At 20.9% G+C, this 25,428-nt stretch overlaps 4 protein-coding genes across 4 annotated transcripts in view; all 4 read right to left on the bottom strand. All coding sequences in view use genetic code 6, as the record gives it.

Moving 5' to 3' along the window:
• Window positions 1-22, bottom strand: part of TTHERM_000551211 (hypothetical protein) — a gene marked incomplete at both ends in the record, with an annotated part of 1,385 nt that extends 1,363 nt beyond the window's left edge. Inside the window, one exon of the mRNA XM_012795936.1 lies at window positions 1-22. This exon is cut by the window's left edge and continues 128 nt beyond it. Within this exon, the coding sequence (XP_012651390.1) occupies window positions 1-22 (22 nt within the window).
• Window positions 23-92: 70 nt separating this feature from the next.
• Window positions 93-4,153, bottom strand: TTHERM_000551200 (hypothetical protein; the record flags this gene model as incomplete). The annotated part of the gene is made up of 9 exons (XM_012795935.1): window positions 3,954-4,153; window positions 3,731-3,904; window positions 3,272-3,679; window positions 3,068-3,217; window positions 2,680-3,012; window positions 2,141-2,409; window positions 1,764-2,088; window positions 1,188-1,717; window positions 93-641 (listed from the first exon to the last, which is right to left on the bottom strand). The coding sequence occupies exons 1-9, from the start codon at window positions 4,051-4,053 to the stop codon at window positions 93-95; spliced, it is 2,838 nt and encodes a 945-aa protein (XP_012651389.1). The 5' UTR covers window positions 4,054-4,153.
• A 428-nt stretch (window positions 4,154-4,581) lies between these two features.
• On the bottom strand, window positions 4,582-14,101 carry TTHERM_00551190 (transmembrane protein, putative; the record flags this gene model as incomplete). The annotated part of the gene is made up of 19 exons (XM_001009206.3): window positions 4,582-4,789; window positions 4,853-5,023; window positions 5,089-6,132; window positions 6,207-6,576; window positions 6,630-7,574; window positions 7,704-7,835; window positions 7,884-8,529; window positions 8,580-9,976; window positions 10,040-10,501; window positions 10,927-11,456; window positions 11,511-11,835; window positions 11,884-12,149; window positions 12,450-12,473; window positions 12,522-12,785; window positions 12,841-12,966; window positions 13,030-13,437; window positions 13,490-13,663; window positions 13,713-13,751; window positions 14,080-14,101. The coding sequence occupies 19 exons, from the start codon at window positions 14,099-14,101 to the stop codon at window positions 4,593-4,595; spliced, it is 7,542 nt and encodes a 2,513-aa protein (XP_001009206.3). The 3' UTR covers window positions 4,582-4,592.
• Window positions 14,102-16,144: 2,043 nt separating this feature from the next.
• Window positions 16,145-25,092, bottom strand: TTHERM_00551170 (transmembrane protein, putative; the record flags this gene model as incomplete). The annotated part of the gene is made up of 16 exons (XM_001009204.2): window positions 16,145-16,338; window positions 16,395-17,675; window positions 17,748-18,117; window positions 18,171-19,112; window positions 19,245-19,376; window positions 19,424-20,072; window positions 20,122-21,245; window positions 21,307-21,768; window positions 22,189-22,718; window positions 22,778-23,102; window positions 23,151-23,416; window positions 23,790-24,053; window positions 24,107-24,241; window positions 24,296-24,703; window positions 24,756-24,929; window positions 24,993-25,092. The coding sequence occupies 16 exons, from the start codon at window positions 25,090-25,092 to the stop codon at window positions 16,145-16,147; spliced, it is 7,356 nt and encodes a 2,451-aa protein (XP_001009204.2).
• Window positions 25,093-25,428: the final 336 nt, after the last annotated feature.

The following is a 25,428-nucleotide window of genomic DNA, read 5'->3' as shown; positions in this document are numbered from 1 at the left end:
AGATATTGTTTTGAATAATCATCTATTTGATTGTTATACTAGTTTCACTTAACTACTTTACAATGCTAAACTAACTGTTTAAAATTGAATTTTCAAGAATGAAATTATCTAACACAAGCTTTTTAATTATTTTAAAAAAATATTTAGTTTATTTTTTAATTACTAATATTATGATTTACCTGCTTTGAATCACTAACTTAAATTATATCTTAAAATTAAGAAAAATCTTTATTTGATATATTTAGATTTTACAAAGTTACAGAGGAATTACTTATTTGAAGAGAATAGCAATTTTAGGAATATGTAGCATTCGAAGACTAATAGTCGATATTATCAATATTAACAATACCAATTATATTATTTATTTATAATCCACACTAATAAATTTAGTTATCCAAATATTTAAAATAGAATATTATATTTGATAAATATAAAGAATTAAATTAATTAAATTAAAGGCTATTTGTAATATTTATTTAAGATTATTTTAAAGGATCTGCACTTCTTATCATTAATTATATTACATTACTAAATTAAATATCTATCAATTCTTGAAATAAGCTCAAAGAATTTTCTGTGTGAATATAAATATTGATGTTAATCTTCTAAATTCCATCTATTAATTAATTATATTGCTGTGCCTGATTATTTTTTAAATAATAGAAAATTTTAAAGAAATTCATATTTTATGAATTTTAATATGGAAATAAAAAAATTTTTTCATTATTCTCATAATACCTTTTTAATGGTTAATTATTTTTAAGGTCAAACTTTGTAAAACTCATTTTATCAAAAGTCTCTAAAAATTAAATAAATTTAGATATATAAATTAAAAATTAAATCTTTGATTAAAACTTTTTTTAATTAATTTTTATATTTTAAGCTTTTTTATCCTGAATCCTTAATATTTTTATTTTTTTAATTTTAATTAATTTTTTTATTAATAAAAATGAATCTTAGTTTTGGAAATAAATAGATAGACCAATAATTTAATTTAAATTATGAAATATTTCAAAATAAAAATTATAAATTATTAAAAAATCTTTAAATTATAGAAAATTTAATAAATAAAATGTGTTTTATATACCCTTGATAAAAATTCTTTAAAGTATCTTTTTGTCAAGAAAAAGGTTTTAAATTTCAAACTTAAAATTCTAATTATTATTTATTTTAATAAATTAATTTACCAGTAAAAAAGTTGTTATCAAATTTTATGAACTTAAAAATGGAGATTCACTCGTTCCTAGCCCAAATAAATAATCTTATTGTTAAGTTTCAGTTGTGTTAAAATAAAAATCCATCTAACAATTCAAACAATTTTAAACATTTTCTAAGCACACTCCTATTGGTAAAAAGTTGTTACTGTAGTAGTATTAGATAAAGAGCTATTGAGAGTCAGCTAAATAAATTAAATTTAATGTTTTATCATTGTATTTAATGGTTTATATTTTAAAAAAAGACTCAAAATTCTTACTATTTTAATTATATCTAAATAAAAATACACTTCCTGTATTGCTTTCTCCAATACCAATCAATTAAATATCTTCAAAAGAATTAATATGATCTGAATCAGAAGACATTTAAATTAGTAGTTAAGTATCTTCTGTATCTATATTAAAACTAATTACCTTATGATCATCACACAGTACAATTAAGTAAATATTGTTGCCATCATTATATAATTGACCCATTACCGATTTATAACATTAGTATTTGGCTTATTTTTAATTAAGTTAATAAGTTAATAAAAAATAATTATTTACTTATTGTCTTTTTATATTTAAATTTATATTAATTGAGTGAATCCCATACATAAACATTTCCTAATACATCTAATCCTACAAGAGAATGATTTTTTTCTGAATATAAAGCGTAACATGTTTTATTCAAATTGTCATCTAAATTATCTGAATACAAAGCTTTTGCCTTTTAAATTTTAAAATCAATCATCCAGAATAAAAAATTTTCTTTATTGTCTTTATAAGGTAAACCTGTAATAAACCAAAGAATGTTTTCTTAGTCCATAAACGAAGTCAATACATAACCCATTCTCGTCAAAGAAAGATTAATTTAACTTAATTAAAAACTCTTAAAATATGATTATTTTAATTTATCTTTGAGACTGAATAAATTAACTTACATAAATATTTTGATTTGAAAATATCTCTATATAGATTATTTATTGAGACTTCATCAATGCAAAAAAACCTTTAGGGTAATTTTGAACTTACATAAAATAGTTTTCTTTTGCAAATATGCTGTCATTAGGTATTAAATTTGATTTCCATATAATATGACCATCAATTGTATCTTATATAACTAAAATTTAATAGTAACTATATGAGACAAAATAATTTATATTATTTTGATTAATTGCAAATATTTTTGTCCATCCACTAGAATAGTAAGCTTTTTTTAAAAAAATAATTTATTTCTTAAAGTAAAAATGAGTTAAATAATATTTAATATCTAAGACGTCAATTATTAAGTTTTAAAAATTAAAAATATGAAGAGAGGGGAAGTAAAATATTAATTTTAAATTACTATTAATCTTAACTAATTAAATTGAAAGACGACTCCTTCATTAATAACAATTATTGGTATTTTCCCCTCCCCAAAATAGAAGATAATTTAATTAAAAACCTAGTTAAAAGTATGAAATTATTTAATAAATATTACCTTAACGCCATATAGTTTTATTTTCTTGATAAGAAAAAACGAAACTTTATGTCTAGAAAAAATAATTATAATTCATAGGTATAAATAACTATTTGTTTTCTTAAACGTAATACCATTTAGTGTACTAAGTTCCTTAATAATATACAGGAAAATCCTAAGCAAACTCAAAAGTAAGAGAATCTATTGATTATGTTAACTAATTCCCTATAATGGTAAAATCAAGTCTGTATAAGGTGTAAGGGTCACTCATAAATAAGCTAAAATTCTATTTAGATTATTCAGTAAATTAAATAAATTAAACGTTCAAAAAATTTTAGCCCCAATCCATCAAATCTATTTTTAAAGAAAATAATTATATCAATATACAATTAAAATAAATCATTTCTACTCATATTTTGTAATATAGTAAATTAATTCTAACTTAAATCTCCAATTTATAAAATGGTAAGTGTGTAATAATTGCCAACTAAAAATATCAAATTCCAATCATAATAGAAGTCTATATCTGTATACCATGTTTTTTAATGCTACACTGTTTCTATTTATAAATTTAGAATTTAAAAAATTTAAATATTATTAAAATATAGTATACATTTTTCTGGGAGATAATTATGTTATTGAAGTTAGTATGTTGTTAAATTTAAAGACCAAGCTTGAAATCCAAAATCATCTTTTATTGTTATAAAAACTTGCCCATTATTTAGGATAAATGTTCTTGGATATTTAATAAAATTATTAACATCATAGTAATAGTTGCAAATATCTTCAGAGTATATCTGTTTAAACTAAACAACATCAATTATGTAGAATATACAAGCTCTAGTGGTTAAAATAGCTAAGTCAGTGCCTTAAATAAGGCTTACACCTGTTGTTAATCTAAATATGAGGAACTTTACTATCTGTAATGTATAAACATTTGCTGCGATTAGCTGATTTGAACTAACAATTAGAATATAATTATTTTTCTAAATATACTCCATTTATACAATTGTATAATCAGCTATTTTGTAAAAAAAATTTTTAAAGTCAATAAAATTTATGGATAATTTACGCTTGATTGCATTAATGATGTTGTCTTCATTTTTCGTAATGTCATCGTAATACACTACATTAGAAATTTCAGTAACTCCATTTTAATTATTCGAAAGAGTATTGATTAAGATAATATTTGTTTTTGGAATTTTTAGATAACCTAATATCTATTGACTATCGAAGAAGCGAGGCACTTAAATAATAGAAATGATATTATATATATTTAATTTTTATTAAGTTACAGTGTTGAATAGAAAATTTTGGACACTAGGATGTCTACCCTGATAAGACATAATGTAACAGAAGATAAATTAGTTATAAAAATGATGCTTTAAAATTCATTCTTTTATTTTTTTTGTCTCTCCTTCTCTATCTCTTAAAAAACTCTACTTGTTTTATCTAATTTTCTTAACTAATAATTTTTTTAATTATATATATATATGTCTGTTTGTTAGCTTTAATATTTAAAAAACCATAAGACTATAGTATAAGGAAGATAAACTAAAGTTTTTTTACAAAAATATAAAAGTTTTATAAAATTTTAATGTTTATAATATAGAATAGTATAGTTTTACTAAAATTAAAATTTAATAAATATTATTTTATAAATGACAGGAAACAGAGTGCAAATACAAAAATCACAGATACAATAACTAATAAGGCTAAACTAGGGTAATTTAGATAAAATGAATTTAATATTTTATAAAAAATACTATAAATATTATACATAAATATAACCATTTGTAATTCAAAATATATTATATACTCTTTAGCAGTAAACCGATTAAGAAAATAGAATTATAATCCATTTTAATTAGTAAATTATAAATATAAAATTAAATTTGGTAAATATTAATAATATTTTATTTTTTTGTGTATATTCATAATTAATTATTTTCTATACTTAGCTCTGTTACTTAAAAATCTTAATTAACTTACTATTCAATATCTAACTACTATATTTTAGATCTTTTATGAAATGGATTTTAAGTATTTATTCTTTTATTTAAATTAATTTAGGGTATATCAATTTTATTGGTGAATTGCATCAATTTAGTTTCTGTTTCTGTCAATTATACTTTTTTTTATATTTATTTAAAAAATGTTATAAATAGTTAAAAATAAATAAATAAACATATACCTCTTTTACTTTAAGAAATTATTAAATTTTAACTTTAGGTCTCCCATATTTTGTTATATAAAGGTGAACAAGATTACAAATTAGAACACTAGCTATTATATGGTACTTTGTCTTATTTTTCAAGTTATGAGAATAGATTAAGCATTTACACATTTGAGTTTTCTTTTAAGTCTACTTATTCGTTAAAAATTAAGTTTGTTAGTAATTAAATTAAATACTAAATTTATAAAAATTACTTTGTTGATCATTATATATAAGAAGATTGATGTTCAATTTATTATTTTTGCTAAAAGATTAATAATTTAACAGAATTCTTCTTATCTTTTTCCTTAATTCTTTATTTATTTGTTTTTTTTCAATTTTTTGTTCGTTTTTATGTAATAATTTATTTTTCAGATTTGAAAATATTTTTAATAATTTATGTTTCTTACTATCAATTACTCTTATTAAAATGGCTATAACAAAATAAATGTTGATTATAAAAATTATAGTTAATGAAATAATCAATAAATAATTGTAACCGTTTCCGTTTATCAAAACGCAAAGAAATACTGTTAAAGCGCATACCTTTGTGGATAAGCTATCTAACTAATTGTAGTTATCTTCTAAGTAAGGTTATAATTTATTTGCATATAATCCATAACCTGTTATAATCAATGTTATAATACAGCCTTTTACAATCTAATTCTGGTAATAAAGATTAAGTACAAGTATTATTGATATTTTTTATGCTATCTTTATGAATTCCCAATAATAAACATTGCTTTTGTACTCTCTGTACAAGAAGCCAAATTTCATATTTATAAATAAACTATCTAAATTCTTTTTATTCTTTGTAATATAAACTAGAAGAGCAAAAGGAATTATTATAACCCATATAATTAAGAAAGGAAGTATTAAGCTCAAGCTATAATATTTGTAGCTGTCTGTATAGCATTCATAATTGATATTGCTTAATATGTAAGAGGTGTCCCCAATTTATCTACATGAAAGCAGACTGATCATTTAAGAAACTAAATCTGGTTAAAGATACAAAAACAAGAAAATTGATCCTGTATAGAGTTAGTGTATTTTAAATTTGATTGATTTATCTACAAATTTTTAGTTAAATTTCAGGATAAAAGCAAATAATGCTAAAATAATAAAAGGAGAAAGTAAAGAAAAAATTAGTTTCTTGTAAATTTAAGGTATTTATATTTAACTATCTTTAAGAAAACATTCTAAAAAATCTATAGACGTTTTTATTGGAGTTCCTAAATATGTGGAAACTTCTACAAAATCTATTTTTTATTTGGTTAAAATTAATATAAATAATAGTTTTTATATAATTTAAAAAAAATAAGAAATAAATTACATGAATCAATGTTTAAGTTGAATGTGACAGTAGTACTTACTATTTAAACATAGTTTGTAAAAATCTTAATATAATTTTTAGATAAAATTTTTTATTTTTAGTTTTCAAGCTTATTTGATTTATCCTATGAACTTAGATTACTAATTTTAATACTTTCACTTTGGATTTTTTTAGATTTTTTGCGAATGTTGTTTATCAATATTCTTTTTAAGAAAAAACTTTCATCATTCTTAACAGTAAAAAATATAGAAATTGTTATCCAAAGAAAAGTAAGAGCCAGTTTCCAAAAATCATATCTAATACTTTCACATAACTAACACTAATACTTTGAACTTCTTGTATAGCTTTTCTACCAAAACTCTCCATGAATCTTTGTATAAATAAACATTTTTAAAAATATCATCAAATTAATTAATTAATTACATCACATTCTTCGCATAGTGGTCCTATATTTCCTTAATTACAAACATTATTTCCAAATGATGTTCCTATACAATTCTATAATCTATTATAGCATTATAATATTTATAAACTATGCTCTTCTTTTCTCCAAAATCCACTTTAGAGATCAACTACTCCATTTTAGCATTATCCTCCAGAAGGACAGGAATAACATGCTTCAAAGTCTAATGAATATTTGCCATCTTCACAAGTTTAACATTCTTTATAATTGTTATACTAATTAATGATCTCTCCATAAACACAATTCCTAAAATTAACATGCACTTCAAATGTATAATTATTTTCAAATATTTATGTTTAATTGTTAAATATCTTTATTGAGTCTGAAATAAATTCTATTATCAAGTAGGAATTAGGAATACCTATCAAGTCTAGATCATCAAATATAAAAATATTTTTGATAGGATCAATTGATTGGATAGTATTTCCTCTAAAATAATATTGAGAAGAATTTACTGTCTTTTGACTTATTCTTATTTGAGCTGTAATTTGCTATCCTTCAGTATATATTACAGGTTTACTGCTATTATCTCTTAGCTCAAAAATAAATTTAGGAAATTTATCACCACTTTTAAAATTATTAAATATAATTTAATTCTAATTTTATTAATGTTAAAAACTTTGATAGTTGACATTATAAAGTTATGTTGGATAAGAAAATTAATCATTTCCATAGTATGAAGCCTAATTAAATGAAATCAAACTTTATTTTATTTTAGGGTTTAATCCTTAATTATAAATTCCACCACCTATTTAAGCCTTGTTATTATTAATTTCAGTATTTTAAATCATTATCTATTATTAATTTGAGTTAACAGTTTATGCCAATAAATAAAAAGCACCTCCATTACCTTATATAGCTGAGTTTTCACGAAATTAAGATTCAACAATTTACATTTTGAAAATCTAAAATTAAAATAAATTAAATGGATAAAATTTAATTTTAAATTAATAAAAATGTCGGTAAAGTTGAAACAGTATTGTATTTAATTTAAGCTTTTTTTAAAAAAAATTGTATTTGAATAATATTATTACATCATTTATATCAGTTTTCAAATAAATTGCTCCACCATTTTTTATTGATGTATTTTCAAAAAAGCTTGAATTTTGAATTAAGTTAGTCATTTGATCATTTCCTAAGATCGCTATTACCCCTCCATTAACTGCCTAATGAAATAAAAATGTAAATATTAGATTTTATTGGGTATAAATTACTTTATTTTTAATGAATTAGGTGTTCTATATATTAAAATTTGAGTAAACTAATGATAAACAAGAGCCATAACAATTCTAAGAGCAAATAATTTCACTAAAAAATGAGTTATCATTAATAAAAACACTAGATCTGTTTAATTAAATCAATGAATTATTTTTAATTTATTAAGTTATAGCATTATTTTGAAGAATCCTTAGAGGGCTTGATTAGAATATATTATTGAACCTGCTTTGGCTAATCTCTAATTTACTTTATGTGATATCTATTAGACTTGGTTAAAACTTACATTTAGTTACATTTAATTTTTTTACTAAAATAGTTGAATTTATCGATTTAATTAAAAGAGGTATAGTCGATTCCTTCGAAGATGTCAAATCATAAAAAGTTGTATTATTTATTGTAATGTTTGAATTTTCAGAATTAATAAATGTGCATGCTTATAAATTATCTGGAGCAAGTATTTTTGAAAATTGAATAGGATAATTATGCTTCATCATATTATTGAATGTTAAATTTTAAATACTGATATAAGCATCATTTGCATTAAAAAAAATAGAATCTGTGTTTCCGAAAATATTTGTTAATAAAGCATTGTTTATAGTGAAATTATAGATTCTTCCTAACTGACCTTATGTTGCTTGATTCCTTTAAATTAAAAATTTTTATTTAATTGATTTTTTTAAATAATAAATTACTTAATTGAAACAACACTTGATAATTGATAAATTGAGTAAATATCAGTAAAATTACACTTATTCATACTCAAACTTATATAAGAATTTTAAGAATTTATGTAGACAGCTCCTCCATCAAAATGAGAATAACCTTAAGAGAATGAAGTATTGAAGAATATATTATCCATTTAGTTACTTAGTGGTTCTAGGTAAACAAAAGAAGCAATACTAGCAGTTGATTAAGAGAAGATAGAATCATTCAATTGAAATGTATTTGATTTTATTCTTAGACATCCTCCTTATTGTATGAATAATGCTGTGTTATCTTATAAATCATATGAAGAATTTGTAAATGAGCATCTATTTATATAAGTGTTGTTGCACTATATAAATGCAAAATTATAGAGAGAATCTGACTTAGAATTGCTAAATTATGTGTTTTAAATAAGCATATCTCCTTGCGAATTAATTATCTAAATAGCTGTTGTTGACTAAGTTAATGAATTGACGAAACCATTGAGAGTATTGTCATAAAAATTAGAATTTAATATTTAAATATCAGAAACTTAATCACAAGAAATGAACAAGGGGTTGGAATAAGAATTTGCTAAGGTTTATATGAATGAAGAACTAAATATTTCAATATTATTTAAGTCAATCTAATTGTTTTTGTAATTGATATTTTAGATTATTATGATAGAATTATCAACTGCATTAATATAACTAGAATTAAATAGATTCAGATTAATTTAATTAACTTCAATAAATTATAGACAACCTGAATATGTTTATTGAGTATTTTTTGAATTTTAATAAAAATTTTAGTCATTAAGACATGATATGTTTTATAATTAACTAACCTAAGATTATGACGCTCTTAAAATAGCGATTTAGTCTTAATTTTTAGATGTTATGTTTTTAGCAGTTATAATTGCTATCTTATCTAGTAGTATTAATGAAGTTATACTTAAATTATTTGTATATTCATTTTATATATTAGGAATATACTAATTGTCTGAAGAGTAAATATTAGTTAATTATAGAGAATGCTATGGTAATGGATTAAATGTATATATTGCGTTGTAAAATAGATGTGAAGCTATTGTGTAAAATTTGTTATATTGTATGATAATATTATCAAACAAAATATTATAGTTTTTCTGATTTATAGTGCTAATAGTTGAAAATATCTTTGAGTTACAAAATTGATTTCCTATGATTTGCATGTTATTTACATTAAATTAACCTGCTTAAAAGAGTTATCCTACATACTGTGAATTTGCGTTTTATTTTATATCGCAGATGTTATTTTGAATAATCATCTATTTGATTGTTATACTAGTCTCACTTAGCTGCTTTACAATGCTAAACTAACTGTTTAAAATTGAATTTTCAAGAATGAAATTTTCTAAAACAAGCTTTTTAATTATTATAAAAAAAATATTTAGTCTAATTATTTAAATATTTATATTAAGATTTACCTACTTTGAATCACTAACTTAAATTAAATCTTAAAATTAAGAAAAATTTTTATTTGATATATTTAGATTTTACAAAATTACAGAGGAATTACTTATTTGAAAAGAATTGCAATTTTAAGAAATTGTAGCATTTGAAGATTATTAGTCGATATTATCAATATTTACAATTTCAATTATATTATTTATTTATAATCCACATTAATAAATTTTGTTATCCAAATATTTAAAATAGAATATTATATTTGATAAATTTAAAGAGCTAAATTAATTAAATTAAAGGCTATTTGTAATATTTATTTAAGATTATTTTAAAGTGTCTGTACTCTTTATCATTAATTATATTACATTACTAAATTAAATATCTATCAATTCTTGAAATAAATTAAAAGAGTTTTCTGTATGAATATAAATATTGATTTTAATCTTCTAAATTCCATCTATTAATTAATTATATTGCTGTGCCTGATTAATTTTTAAACAAAAGAAAATTGTTAAATATATTAAATTTTATATTTTATTAATTTTAATATGGAAATAAAACATATTTGCTAAATATTCTCTTTATCCCTCTTTAATTAAAATATATTTTTTTTAAGATTAAACAATTTTAAATTGAATTTATCAAAAGTGAATTAAGGAAAAATTTTGGTTGTTATTAGTATATTTATGCCAGGGATTAATTTAATGACTTAATATGAATTTTTTATTAGATTTAAAATTTTTTCAAAATTTAATTAAAAAAATGAGTTTCATATACCACCTCACATCCCCCTCCCCCATGATAAAAACTATGTAAAAGTATTATTTTAGTCAAATATTATAAAGAAAAGATTTTGAATTTTAAACTAAAGATTTTAATTATTATTTATTTTAATAAATTAATTTACCAGCAAAAATGTTGTTATTAGATTTGATGAACTTAAAAATGGAGATTGACTAGTTCCTAACCCAAATAAATTATCCAATTGTTAAGTTTCAGATGTGTTAAAATAAAAATTCATCTAACAATTCAAACAATTTTAAACATTTTCTAAGCACATTCCTATTGGTAAAAAGTTGTTACTGTAGTAGTATTATATAAAGAGCTATTGAGAATCAGGTAAATAACTTAAATTTAATGGTTTGTCTTTGTATTTAATGGTTTATATTTTAAAAAAGGACTGAAAATTCTTGCTACTTTAATTATATCTGAATAAAAATACATTTCCTGTATCAGTTTCTCCAATACCTATCAATTAAATATCTTCAAAAGAATTAATATTAATTGAGTCAGAAGACATCTGAGTTAGTAATTAAGTATCTTCTGTATCTATATTAAAACTAATTACCTTATGATCCTCACATACTACAATTAAATATATATTTTTACCATCATTGTATAATTGTCCCATTACTGATTGATAGCATTAGTATTTAGCTTATTTTTAATTAAAGTAATATTTTTTTAATTAATATTAGATAAATTATTTACTTATTGTCTTTTTATATTTAAATTTATATGAATTTAGTGAATCCCACACATACACATTTCCTAATACATCTAATCCTACAAGAGAATTATTTTTTTCTGAATATAAAGCGTAACATGTTTTATTCAAATTATCATCATTATTATCTGATAATAAAGCTTTTGCCTTTTGTTTTTTAAAATCAATCATCCAGAATAAATGTTGTTCATTATTGTCTTTGTAAGGTAAACCAATAATAAACCAAAGAATGTTTTTTTAATCGATATATGAAGTCAGTACATAACTCATTCTGTTCAAGGAAAGTTTAAGTTTACTTAATTAAAAATTCTTAAAATATGATTATTTCAATTTATCTTTTTAGTTTAATAAATTTACCTTAATATTTTGATTTGAAAATATCTCTATATAGCTTATTGATCCAGAGTTCATCATTACAAAAAAACCTTTAGGATAATTTTGAACTTAAATAAAAAAGTTTTCTTTTCCATACATTTCGTCATCCGATAAATTCTTTTGCCATATAACATCATCATGTATTGTATCTTACATAACTTTAATTTAATTATAACTTGCTGAAACAAAATAATTTATCCCATTTTGATTAACTATAAATATTTTAGTCCATCCATTAGAATAATAAACTATTTTTTTTTAAATTAGATTACTTTTTAAAGTAAAAATTAATTAAATATTAAAAATATATATATTAAATAGGATCATAATTATAAAGTTTTAAAAACAAAAAATTATTTAAAATAAAAAGGGATGGGTAGGGTGGAGGTAATAATTACTTTAAATATATTAAATTAAATATTATAAAAAACTCTACTAATATAATGACCACATTAAAAATGATTGTTATTATTTTCTCCTCCCAAAATAAAAAATACTTTAATTTTAAATCTCAGTTTAATAATATGAAATTATTTAATATATATTACATTAACGCTTGATGATCATATTATCTTGATAAGAAAAAATAAAACTATATGTCTAGCCTAAAAAATTATTACTCATAGGTATATATAATTATTTGTTTTCTTATAAATAATACCATGAAGTGTACTATTTTCCTTAATATTATACAGGGAAACCTTAAGTAGCCTATTCAAAAGTAAGAGAATCAATTGACTATGTTAACTAATTTCCAATAATGGTAAAATCAAGTCTGAATAAGGAGTTTGAGTCACTCATAAATAAGCTAAAATTAGATTAAGATTATTGAATTTATTAAATAAATTTAACATTCAAAAAAGTATTGCTCCAATCCATCAAATCTATTTTTTAAGTAAATAATCATATAAATATACAATTAAAATTAATTATTTATACACAAATTTTATAATATGGTTAATTTATTCGAACTTAATTCTTGAATTTATACTATGTTAAGCATGTAATAATCACCAACTATAAATAGCAAATTCCAATCATAATAGAATTCTATATCTGTATACCCTATTTAATCTATTTATAGATTTAGAATTAAAAAAATTTAAATATGATTAAAATATATTATACCTGGGTCTGGGATATAATTATGAAATTCAAGTTAGTATGTTGTTAAATTTAAAAACCAAGCTTGATATCCTTAAGAATCTTTTATTGCTATAAAAACTTACCCATTTTTTAGTACAAACGTTTTTGGATAAAGGAGTATATTACCAACATTATAATTATAATAGCAAGTATCTTCTGAATATATCTCTTTAAAATAAACAACATCAATTATGTAGAATTTACAAGCTCGAGTCGTTAAAATAGCTAAATCTGTGCCTTAAATAAGGCTTACACCTGTTGAAGATCTAAATATGAGAAAGTCTATAATCTGTAATGTATAAACATTAGCTGCGATTAGCTAATTTGGACTAACAATTAGAATTTAATTATTTTTCTAAATATACTCCATCTATAAAATTGTATAATCAGCTAATTAGTTTAATAAAAATGTTAAAGTCAATACAACTTATGTATAATTTACTCTTGATTGCATTAATGATGTTGTCTTAATTGTTCGATATGTCATTGTAATACACAACGTTAGATATATCATTGAGTTGATAAACATCACTTGAAAGAGTATTTATTAAGATAAGATTTGTTTGTGGAATTTTTAAATAGCCTTTTATCTTTTGATTATCGAAGAAACGAGGTACTTAAATAATAGAAATAATGTTATATATATTTAATATTTATTTATTTACTATGCTGAATAGAAAATTATGGACACTGTGATGTCTATCCTAATAAGAAATAATGTAATAGAATATAAATTATTTATAAAAATGATGCTTTAAAATTCATTTATTTATTTTTCTTTTTTTTTCTCTCTCTATCTCTTAAAAAACTCTGCTTGCTTTATCTAATTTTTTAACTTTTGATTATTTTTAATTACAAATATGTTTGTTTGCAAGATTTAATTTTTAGAAAATCATAAGACCATAATAATTAGTAAATGACATAAAAAAATACTAAAAAATTCATATTTTCAATAGTTTGAACTTAAATAAAAAACAGTAGGTTTCAAATGAATTTTTGGCTTATTTTTTCTAAATAACTTAAATTACATACCTGGTAATATAAAAAATTCCATCTTAAATTAATTCTAAAGTAATAAATTGTCAATTTTTAAAAATAGATGTTAATTCTTTGTAGGATTATTCTAAACAAAATTAACTTTAAAATAACTTACTCAAAACTAAATTTAAAATCTTATTTATTAAGTTTAAAATTTAAAAATAATTTTAATTAGTATATTAGAAATAAAAAACCTATTACTGTCATTTTTAGTATTTAAGACAACAATGAATTAAAAATCTAAAAAATTTTAAATTCGCATAATCATAAAATATATAGCGCCAACGGAGAATTTTTACAAATTTTAATAATTAATATGTTACAGTAAATATAATAAATAATTTATGATAATTATTAATGAGTTACTACTTATGCTTGTTTTTCAATATAATTATGAAATTCAAGTTAGTATATTGCTAAATAAAACCAAGCTTGAAATCCAAGTTAATCTTTTATTTGCTACAAAAACTAACGCACTCTTGATAAGTGAGTATATTTCCAACATTATAATTATATTAGAAAGTATCTTCAGAATATATCTCTTTAAAATAAACAGCATCAAGCAGTTGCAAGCTCGAGTGGTTAAAATAGTTAATTCTGTGCATTAAATTAGGCTTACACCTATTGAAGATCTAACGAAAAGAAACTTTATTATCTGTAAAGTATTAATATTAGTTGCTATTAGCTGATTATTTAGACTAACAATTAGAATTTAATTATATTTAAAATATATTCTATTATTAAATTGTATAATCATCTACAATACAAAAAAATTTTTAAAGTCTACACAATTTATGAAGAATTTACTTTTGATTAAATAGTAATGTTGCATGAATTTTTTGATACATCGTCCTAATGCAATAAGTTATATATATATCATTAATTTGATAAATATCATTCGAAATAATATTTATTAACATAAGATTTGTTTGTGGTAATTGTAAATAGCCTTATCTTTTGAATATGGAATAAATAAGACACTTAAATATTAGAAATAATAATATAAATTTTTAATATTTTTAATTTACTTTACTGAAAGAAAAGTATGGAAATTATGTTATGTATTATAATATATTATTTAATAAATAATCAATTAGTTATAAAAATGACGCTTTGAAATTCTTTCTTCTTTTCTGTTTTGTCTTTCCCTCTCATGATTTTAATAAATTCTGCTTGTTAATCTAATTTTGTTTACTTGTAACTTTTTTAATTATGAATATGTTTGTTTGTAAGCTTAAATTTTTAGAAAATCATTGACTAAACTAATAAAATACTAGTTCGAACTACCTTGAATAAAAAACAGAAGTTATCAAATAATTGGCTTATTTTTTTCTCAATAAGTTAATTTACTTATCTTGTAATAACAAAATTTAATCCTTCTAATTAATTCTAAATTAATCACTTTTAAATTATCAAAAATACTTGTTAATTATTCGTAGGAATATTTTAGACAAATTTAATTTTATATTAACTTAAAATCCTATCAATTAAAAATTTATGAATAATTTTATTGAGTATTTTAGATATAAAAAAGCCGAATACTATCATATTTAATAGATTAAAATTTCAATTTATTAAAAATCCAAAAAGTATCCTTATAGGACCAAAAGTCTTGAATATTTTTCAATTGCGGGTGGTGTATATGAGCATATAACATAATATTAAAATTTTATTTCAAAAATATAATAGTTTTATAAAATTTTAGAGTTCATAATAGGAAAAAAAAATAAGTAGTTTACTAAAACTAAAATTTAATAAATATAATTTTATAAATGACAGGAAACAGTTCCAAACGCAAAAACTACAGATACAATAAATACTAAAGGCTAAGCTAAGGTCTTTTTAGATAAAATGAAATTAGAAATATCCATATTAAAAATACTATAAAAATTATAAATACATATAACCACTAATAATTCAAAATATATTATATGTTCTTAAGCAAGTAAGTAAACCAATTTAGAATATGAAATTATAATCAATTTTAATTAGTAAATTATAAATATAAAATTAAATTTGGTAGATATCAATAATATTTTTATTTTTTTGTAATTATTCATCAATAATTATTTTCTATACTTAGCTCTGATACTTAAAAATCTTAATTAACTTATTATTCAATATCTAACTACTATATTTTAGATCTTTTATGAAATGGATTTTAAGTATTTATTCTTTTATTTGAATTTATTTATGCTTTATCAATTTTATTGGTGAATTGCATTAATTTAGTTTCTGTTTCTGCCAATTATACTTTTTTTATATTTATTTAAAAATGTTATAAATAGTTTAAAAATAAATAAATAAACCTCTTTTGCTTTAAGAAATTATGAAATTTTGACTTTAGGTCTCCCATATTTTGTTATATAAAGGTGAACAAGATTGCAAATTAGAACACTAGCTATTATATGCTACTTTGTCTTATTTATCAAGTTATGAGAATAGATTAAGCATTTACACGTTTGAGTTTTCTTTTAAGTCTACTTATTCGTTAAAAATTAAGTTTGTTAGTAATTAAATTAATTACTTAATTTAATAAAAATTACTTTGTTGATCATTATATATAAGAAGATTGATGTTCAATTTATTGTTTTTACTAAATGATTAATAATTTAACAGAATTCTTCTTATCTTTTTCTTTAATTCTTTATTTATTTGTTTTTTTTCAATTTTTTGTTCTTTTTTATTCAATAATTTATTTTTCATATTAGATAATATTTTTAATAAACTATGTTTCTTACTATCAATTACTCTTATTAAAATGGCTATAACAAAATAAATGTTAATTATTAAGATTATAGTTAAAGAAGTAATCAATAAATAATTGTAATCATTTCCGTTTATCAAAACGCAAAGAAATACTGTTAAAGCGCATACCTTTGTGGATAAGCTATCTAATTAATTGTAGTTATCTTCTATGTAAGGTTATAATTTATTTGCATATAATCCATAGCCTGTTATAATCAATGTTATAATACAGCCTTTTACAATCTAATTCTGATAATAAAGATTAAGTACAAGTATTATTGATATTTTTTATGCTATCTTTATGAATTCCCAATAATAAACATTGCTTTTGTACTCTCTGTACAAGAAGCCAAATTTCATATTTATAAATAAACTATCTAAATTCTTTTTATTCTTTGTAATATAAACTAGAAGAGCAAAAGGAATTATTATAACCCATATAATTAAGAAAGGAAGTATTAAGCTTAAGCTATAATATTTGTAGCTGTCTGTATAGCATTCATAATTGAGATTGCTTAATATGTAAGAGGTGTCCCCAATTTATCTACATGAAAGCAGACTTATCATTTAAGAAACTAAATCTGGTTAAAGATACAAAAACAAGAATATTGATCCTGTATAGAGTTAGTGTATTTTAAATTTTATTGATTTATCTATAAATTTTTAGTTAAATTTCAGGATAAAAGCAAATAATGCTAAAATAATAAAAGGAGAAATTAAAGAAAAAAATAGCTTCTTGTAAATTAAAGGTATTTGTATTTAACTATCTTTAAGTAAACATTCTAAAAAATCTATAGACGTTTTTATTGGATTCCCTAAATAAGTAGAAACTTCTACAAAATCTATTTTTTATATATAAAATTAATATAAATAATAGTTTTTTATATAATTAAAAAAAATAAGAAATAAATTACATGAATCAACGTTTAAGTTGAATGTGACAGTAGTACTTACTATTTAAACATAGTTTGTAAAAATCTTAATATAATTTTTAGATAAAATTTTTTATTTTGGGTTTTCAAGCTTATTTAATCTAACCTATGAACTTAGATTACTAATTTTAATACTTTCACTTTGGATTTTTTTAGATTTTTTACGAATGTTGTTTATCAATATTCTTTTTAAGAAAAAACTTTCATCATTCTTAACAGTCAAAAATATAGAAATTGTTATCCAAAGAAAAGTAAGAGCTAGTTTCCAAAAATCATATCTTATACTTTCACATAACTCACACTAATACTTTGAACTTCTTGTATAGCTTTTCTACCAAAATTCTCCATGAATCTTTGTATAAATAAACATTTTTAAAAATATCATCAAATTAATTAATTAATTACATCACATTCTTCGCATAGCGGTCCGATATTTCCTTAATGACAAACATTATTTCCAAATGATGTTCCTATACAATTCTATAATCGATTATAGCATTATAATATTTATAAACTGTGCTCTTCTTTTCTCCAAAATCCACTTTAGAGATCAACTACTCCATTTTAGCATTATCCTCCAGAAGGACAGGAATAACATGCTTCAAAGTCTAATGAATATTTACCATCTTCACAAGTTTAACATTCTTTGTAATTGTTATACTAATTAATGATCTCTCCATAAACACAATTCCTAAAATTAACATACACTTCAAATGTATAATTATTTTCAAATGTTTATGTTTAATTGTTAAATATCTTTATTGAATCTGAAATAAATTCTATTATCAAGTAGGAATTAGGAATACCTATCAAATCTAGATCATTAAATATAAAAATATTTTTGATAGGATCAATTGATTGGATAGTATTCCCTCTAAAATAATATTAAGAAGAATTTGCTGTCTTTGTACTTATTCTTATTTGAGCTGTAATTTGCTATCCTTCAGTATATATTACAGGTTTACTGCTATTATCTCTTAGCTCAAAAATAAATTTAGGAAATTTATCACCACTTTTAAAATTATTAAATATAATTTGATTCTAATTTTAATGTTAAAAACTTTGATAGTTGACATTAAAAAGTTATGATGGATAAGAAAACTAATCATTTCCATAGTACAAGGCATAATTAAATGAGAGTAAACTTAATTCTATTTTAGGGTTTATTCCTTAATTATAAATTCCACCACCTATTTAAGCCTTGTTATTACTAATTTCAGTATTTTAAATCATTATCTATTATTAACTTGAGTTAACAGTTTATGCCAATAAATAAAAAGCACCTCCATTACCTTAATCAGCTGAGTTTTCACGAAATTAAGATTCAACAATTTACATTTTGAAAATCTAAAATTAAAAATAAATTGAATGGATTAAAATTAATTTTAAGTAATAAAAATATTAGTAAAATAATATTGATTTAGTATTATATTTAATTTAGCCTTTTTTTAAAAAAATTATATTTGAAAAGATTATTACATCATTTATATCAGTTTACAAATAAATTGCTCCACCATTTTTTATTGCAGTGTTTTAAAAAAAGTTTGAACTTTAAATTAAGTTAATCATTTGATCATTTCCTAAGATCGCTATTGCTCCTCCATTAACTGCCTATGATATAAAAATGTAAATATTAGACTTTATTGAAAATAAATTACTTTATTTTATATGAATTAGGTGTTCTATATATTAAAATTTGAGTAAACTAAAGATAAACATGAGCCATAACAATTTTAAGAGCAAATAATTTCACTAAAAAATGAGTTATCGTTAATCAAAATACTAGATCTGTTTAATTAAATCAATGAGTTATTTTTAATTTATTAAGTTATAGCATTATTTTGAAGAATTCTTTGAGGTTCTATTTAAAACATATTATTGAACCTGCTTTGACTAATCTCTAATTTGCTCTATGTTATATCTATTAGACTTGGCAAAAATTAACATTTAGTTGCATTTAATTTTTTTACTAAAATAGTTGAATTTATAGATTTAATTAAAAGAGGTAGAGTCGATTCCTTCGAAGAAATCAAATCATAAAAATTTGTATTATTTATTGTAATTTTTGAATTTTCAGAATTAATAAATGTGCATGCTTATAAATTATCTGGAGCAAGTATTTTTGAAAATTGAATAGGGTAATCATAATTCAACAAATTATTGAATTATGTTAAATTTTAAATACTGATATCAGCATCATTTGCATTAAAAAAAATAGAATCTGTGTTTCCGAAAATATTTGTTAATAAAGCATTGTTTATATTGAAATTATAGAGTCTTCCTAACTGGCCTTATGTTGCTTGATTCCTTTAAATTAAAAATTTTATTTAATTTTTTTTTTAAAATAATAAATTACTTAATTGAAATAACACTTGATAATGGATAAAGTGAGTAAATATCAGTAAAATTACACTTATTTATACTCAAGCTTATATAAGAATTTTAAGAATTTATGTAAGCAGCTCCTCCATCAAAATGAGAATAACCTTAAGAAAATGAAGTATTGAAGAATATATTATCCATTTAATTGCTTAGTGGTTCTAGGTAAACAAAAGAAGCAATACTAGCAGTTGATTAAAAGAATTTAGAATTATTCAATTGAAATGTATTTGATTTTATTCTTAGACATCCTCCTTATTGTATGAATAATGCTGTGTTATCTAATAAATCATATGAAGAATTTGCAAATGAGCATCTATTTATATAAGTGTTGTTGCACTATATAAATGCAAAATTATAGTGAGAATCTGACTTAGAATTGCTAAATTATGTGTCCTAAATAAGCATATATCCTTGTGAATTTATTATCTAAATAGCTGTTGTTGACTAAGTTAAAGAATTGACGAAACCATTTAGAATATTGTCATAAAAATTAGAATTTAATATTTAAATATCAGAAACTTAATCACAAGAAATGAACAAGGGGTTAGAATAAGAATTTGATAAGGTTTATATGAATGAAGAACTAAATATTTCAATATTATTTAATTCAATCAAATTGTTTTTGTAATTGATATTTTAGATAATTATGATAGAATTATCAACAGCATTAATATAGCTAGAATTAAATAAATTCAGGTTAATTTAATTAACTTCAATAAATTATAGACAACCTGCTAATGGATTAAAGGTATATATTGCGTTATAAAATAGATGTGAAGCTATTGTATAAAATTTGTTGTTTTGTATGATAATGTTATCAAACAAAATATTATAGTTTTTCTGGTTTATACTGCTAATAGTTGAAAAGATCTTTGAGTTACAAAATTGATTTCCTATGATTTGCATGTTACTTACATTAAATTAACCTGCTTAAAAAAGTTATCCTACATACTGTGAATTTGAGTTTTATTTTATATCGCAAGTGTTGTTTTGAATAATCATCTATTTGATTGTTATACTAGTTTCACTTAGCTGCTTTACAATGCTAAACTAACTGTTTAAAATTGAATTTTAAAGAATGAGATTTTCTAACACAAGCTTTTTAATTATTATAGAAAATATTAAGTCTAATTATTTAAATATTTATATTAAGATTTACCTACTTTGAATCGCTAACTTAAATTAAATCTTAAAATTAAGAAAAATCTTTATTTGATATATTTAGATTTTACAAAGTTACAGAGGAATTACTTATTTGAAAAGAATTGCAATTTTAAGAAATTGTAGCATTTGAAGATTATTAGTCGATATTATCAATATTCACTATTTCAATAATATTATTTATTTATAATCCACACTAATAAATTTAGTTATCCACATATTTAAAATAGAATATTATATTTGATAAATTTAAAGAGCTAAATTAATTAAATTAAAGGCTATTTGTAATATTTATTTAAGATTATTTTAAAGTGTCTGTACTCTTTATCATTAATTATATTACATTACTAAATTAAATATCTAGTAACTCTTGAAATAAATTAAAAGAGTTTTCTGCATGAATATAAATATTAATTTTAATCTTCTAAATTCCATCTATTAATTAATTATATTGCTGTGCCTGATTATTTTTTAAATAATAGAAAATTTTTAAAGAAATTAAATTTTATATTTTATTAATATTAATAAGAAAATATAAAAAAATTGCTAAAAATTCTCATTATTCCTCTTTAATTAATGTAAACATTTTATTAAAGTCAAGCTATTTTAAATTGAATTTATTTATTGTCAATTAAGGAAAAAAATTTTGTTTTTAGTATATTTATGCCAAGGATTAATTTTAATGGCTTAATATGAATAATTTATTATATTTAAATTTTTTCAAAATTTAATAAAAAAAATGAGTTTCTTATACAACCTCACATCCCCTCCCCCTATGATAAAAACCGTATAAAGTATTTTAATCAAATATTAATAAGAAAAGGTTTTAAATTTTAAACTGAAGATTTTAATTATTATTTATTTTAATGAATTAATTTACCAGTAAAAATGTTGTTATTAGATTTGATGAACTTAAAAATGGAGATTGACTCGTTCCTAGCCCAAATAAATTATCCAACTGTTAAGTTTCAGATGTGTTAAAATAAAAATCCATCTAACAATTCAAACAATTTTAAACATTTTCTAAGCACATTCCTATTGGTAAAAAGTTGTTACTGTAGTAGTATTAGATAAAGAGCTATTGAGAATCAGGTAAATAACTTAAATTCAATGGCTTATCGTTGTATTTAATAGTTTATATTTTAAAAAAGGACTTAAAATTCTTGCTACTTTAATTATACCTGAATAAAAATACATTTCCTGTATCAGTTTCTCCAATACCTATCAATTAAATATCTTCAAAAGAATTAATATTAATTGAGTCAGAAGACATCTGAGTTAGTAGTTAAGTATCTTCTGTATCTATATTAAAACTAATTACCTTATGATCATCACATACTACAATTAAATATACATTGTTACCATCATTGTATAATTATCCCATTACCGATTAATAACATTAGTATTTAGCTTATTTTTAATTAAAGTAATATCTTTTAGTTAATATAAATAAATATTAAATTATTTACTTATTGTCTTTTTATATTTAAATTTATATTGATTTAGTGAATCCCATACATATACATTTCCTAATACATCTAAGCCTACAAGTGAGTTATTTTTTTCTGAATATAAAGCGTAACATGTTTTATTTTAATTATCATCTACATTATCTGAAAATAAAGCTTATGCCTTTTAACTTTTAAAATCAATCATCCAGAATAAAAAATTTTCCTAATTGTCTTTGTATGGTAAACCAATAATAAACCAAAGAATGTTTTCTTAGTCGATATATGAAGTCAGTACATAACTCATTCTGTTCAAGGAAAGGTTAATTTAACTTAATTTAAAACTCTTAAAATATAATTATTTCAATTTATCTTTGAGGATGAATAAATTTACCTAAATATTTTAATTTGCAAATATATCTATATAGCTTATTGATCCAGAGTTCATCATTACAAAAAAACCTTTAGGGTAATTTTGAACTTAAATAAAAAAGTTTTCTTTTCCGTACATTAAATCATCTGATAATTTTGTTTGCCATATAACTTCACCATGAATTGTATCTTATATAACTATAATTTAATTATAACTTGCTGAAACAAAATAATTTATCTCATTTTGATTAACTATAAATATTTTTGTCCATCCATTAGAATAATACACTTTTTATAAAAAAAATTAATTTATCATTAAAATTAAAAAGAGTTAAATATTTTAAAAAAATATTTATTAAATAGGATCATAAATATTAAGTTTTAAAAACAATAATTATTTAAAAAACAAAGAGATGGGTAGGGGGAGGTAATTACTTTAAAATATATTCAAAGAAATATAGCAAAAAACTTTTTTTTAATTTAACAACTCCTTTAAGGAAGATTGTTAGTATTTTCTTCTCCCCAAAATAAAAGATATTTTAATTTTAAACACCAGTTTAAAAATATTATTTTATTTAATATATTTTACATTAACGCCTGATGATTTTATTATCTTGATAAGAAAAAACAAAACTATATGTCTAGCCTAAAAAATAATTACTCATAGGTATAAATAACTATTTGTTTTCTTACACATAATACCATTAAGTGTACTAATATCCTTAATATTATACAGGAAAACCTTAAGTAGCCCATACAAAATTAATAGAATCAATTGACTATGTTAACTAATTTCCAGTAATAGTAAAATCAAGTCTGAATAAGGAGTAAGGGTCACTCGTAAATAAGCTAAAACTGGATTAAGATTATTGAATTTATTAAATAATTTTAACATTCAAAAAACTATTGCCCCAATCCATCAAATCTATTTATAAAAAATAATCATATAAATATATAATTAATATAATTTATTTCTACTCCAATTTTATAATACAGTAAATTTATTCGAACTTAATTCTTGAATTTACACTATGTTAAGCATGTAATAATTGCCAACTATAAATAGCAAATTCCAATCATAATAGAAATCTATATCATTATACCCTAAGTATTCTATTAAAAAATTTAGAATTTAAAAAATTTAAATAAGATTAAAATATAGTATACATGGTTATGGGACATAATTATGATATTCAAGTTAGTATGTTTTTAAATTTAAAAACCAAGCTTGATATCCATAATAATCTTTTATTGCTATAAAAACTTCCCCATTTTTTAGTACAAATGTTTTTGGGTAAAAGAGTATATTACCGACATCATACATATAATAGCAACTATCTTCAGAATATATCTCTTTAAATTAAACAACATCTATTATGTAGAATTTGCAACTTCGAGTGGTTAAAATAGCTAAGTTTGTGTCCTAAATAAGGCTTAAACCTGTTGAGGATCTAAATATGAGAAAGTTTATAATCTATAATGTATAAACATTAGCTGCGATTAGCTGATTTGGACTAACAATTAGAATTTAATTATTTTTCTAAATATAATCCATCTATAAAATTGTATAATCAGCTAATTTGTTTAATAAAAATTTTAAAGTCAATACAACTTATGGATAATTTACTCTTGATTGCATTAATGATGTTGTCTTAATTGTTCGATATGTCATTGTAATACACTACGTTAGATATATCATTGAGTTTATTAGCATCATTTGAAATAGTATTTATTAAGATAAGATTTGTTTGTGGTATTTTTAGATAGCCTTTTATACTTTGATTATCGAAGAAACGAGTCACTTATATTATAGAAAGAAATAATGTTATATATATATATATAAATTTAATATTTATTTATTTACTGTGCTCAATAGAAAATTATGGACACTGTGATGTCTATCCTAATAATACATATTGTAATAGAAGATAAATTAGTTAATAAAATGATGCTTTAAAATTCATTTTTTATTTTTCTTTTCTCTCTTCTTCTATCCCTTAAAAAACTCTGTTTGTTTAATCTAATTTTATTAAGCTGTGATTCTTCTTAATTACAAATATATTTGTTTATAAGATTTAATTTTTAGAAAATCCTAAGGCTATAATAATTAATCAACATAAAAATACTAAAAATTTTATATTTTCAATTTTGTGTTATTTTAAATAAAAAATAAAAGTTATCAAATGAATTTATGGCTTGTGTTTATCTAAATAATTTAAACTACTTAACTGATAATAAAAACAAATTCATCTTTAATCAATTCTAAACCAATAATCATTAAATTTTGAAAAAGAGATGTT

The sequence above is a fragment of the Tetrahymena thermophila genome, assembly GCF_000189635.1.
Source record: "Tetrahymena thermophila SB210 genomic scaffold scf_8254786, whole genome shotgun sequence".
NCBI lineage: Eukaryota > Ciliophora > Oligohymenophorea > Hymenostomatida > Tetrahymenidae > Tetrahymena > Tetrahymena thermophila.
Note: the sequence above shows the minus strand (reverse complement) of the source record. Positions and strands in the feature narration are given on the sequence as shown.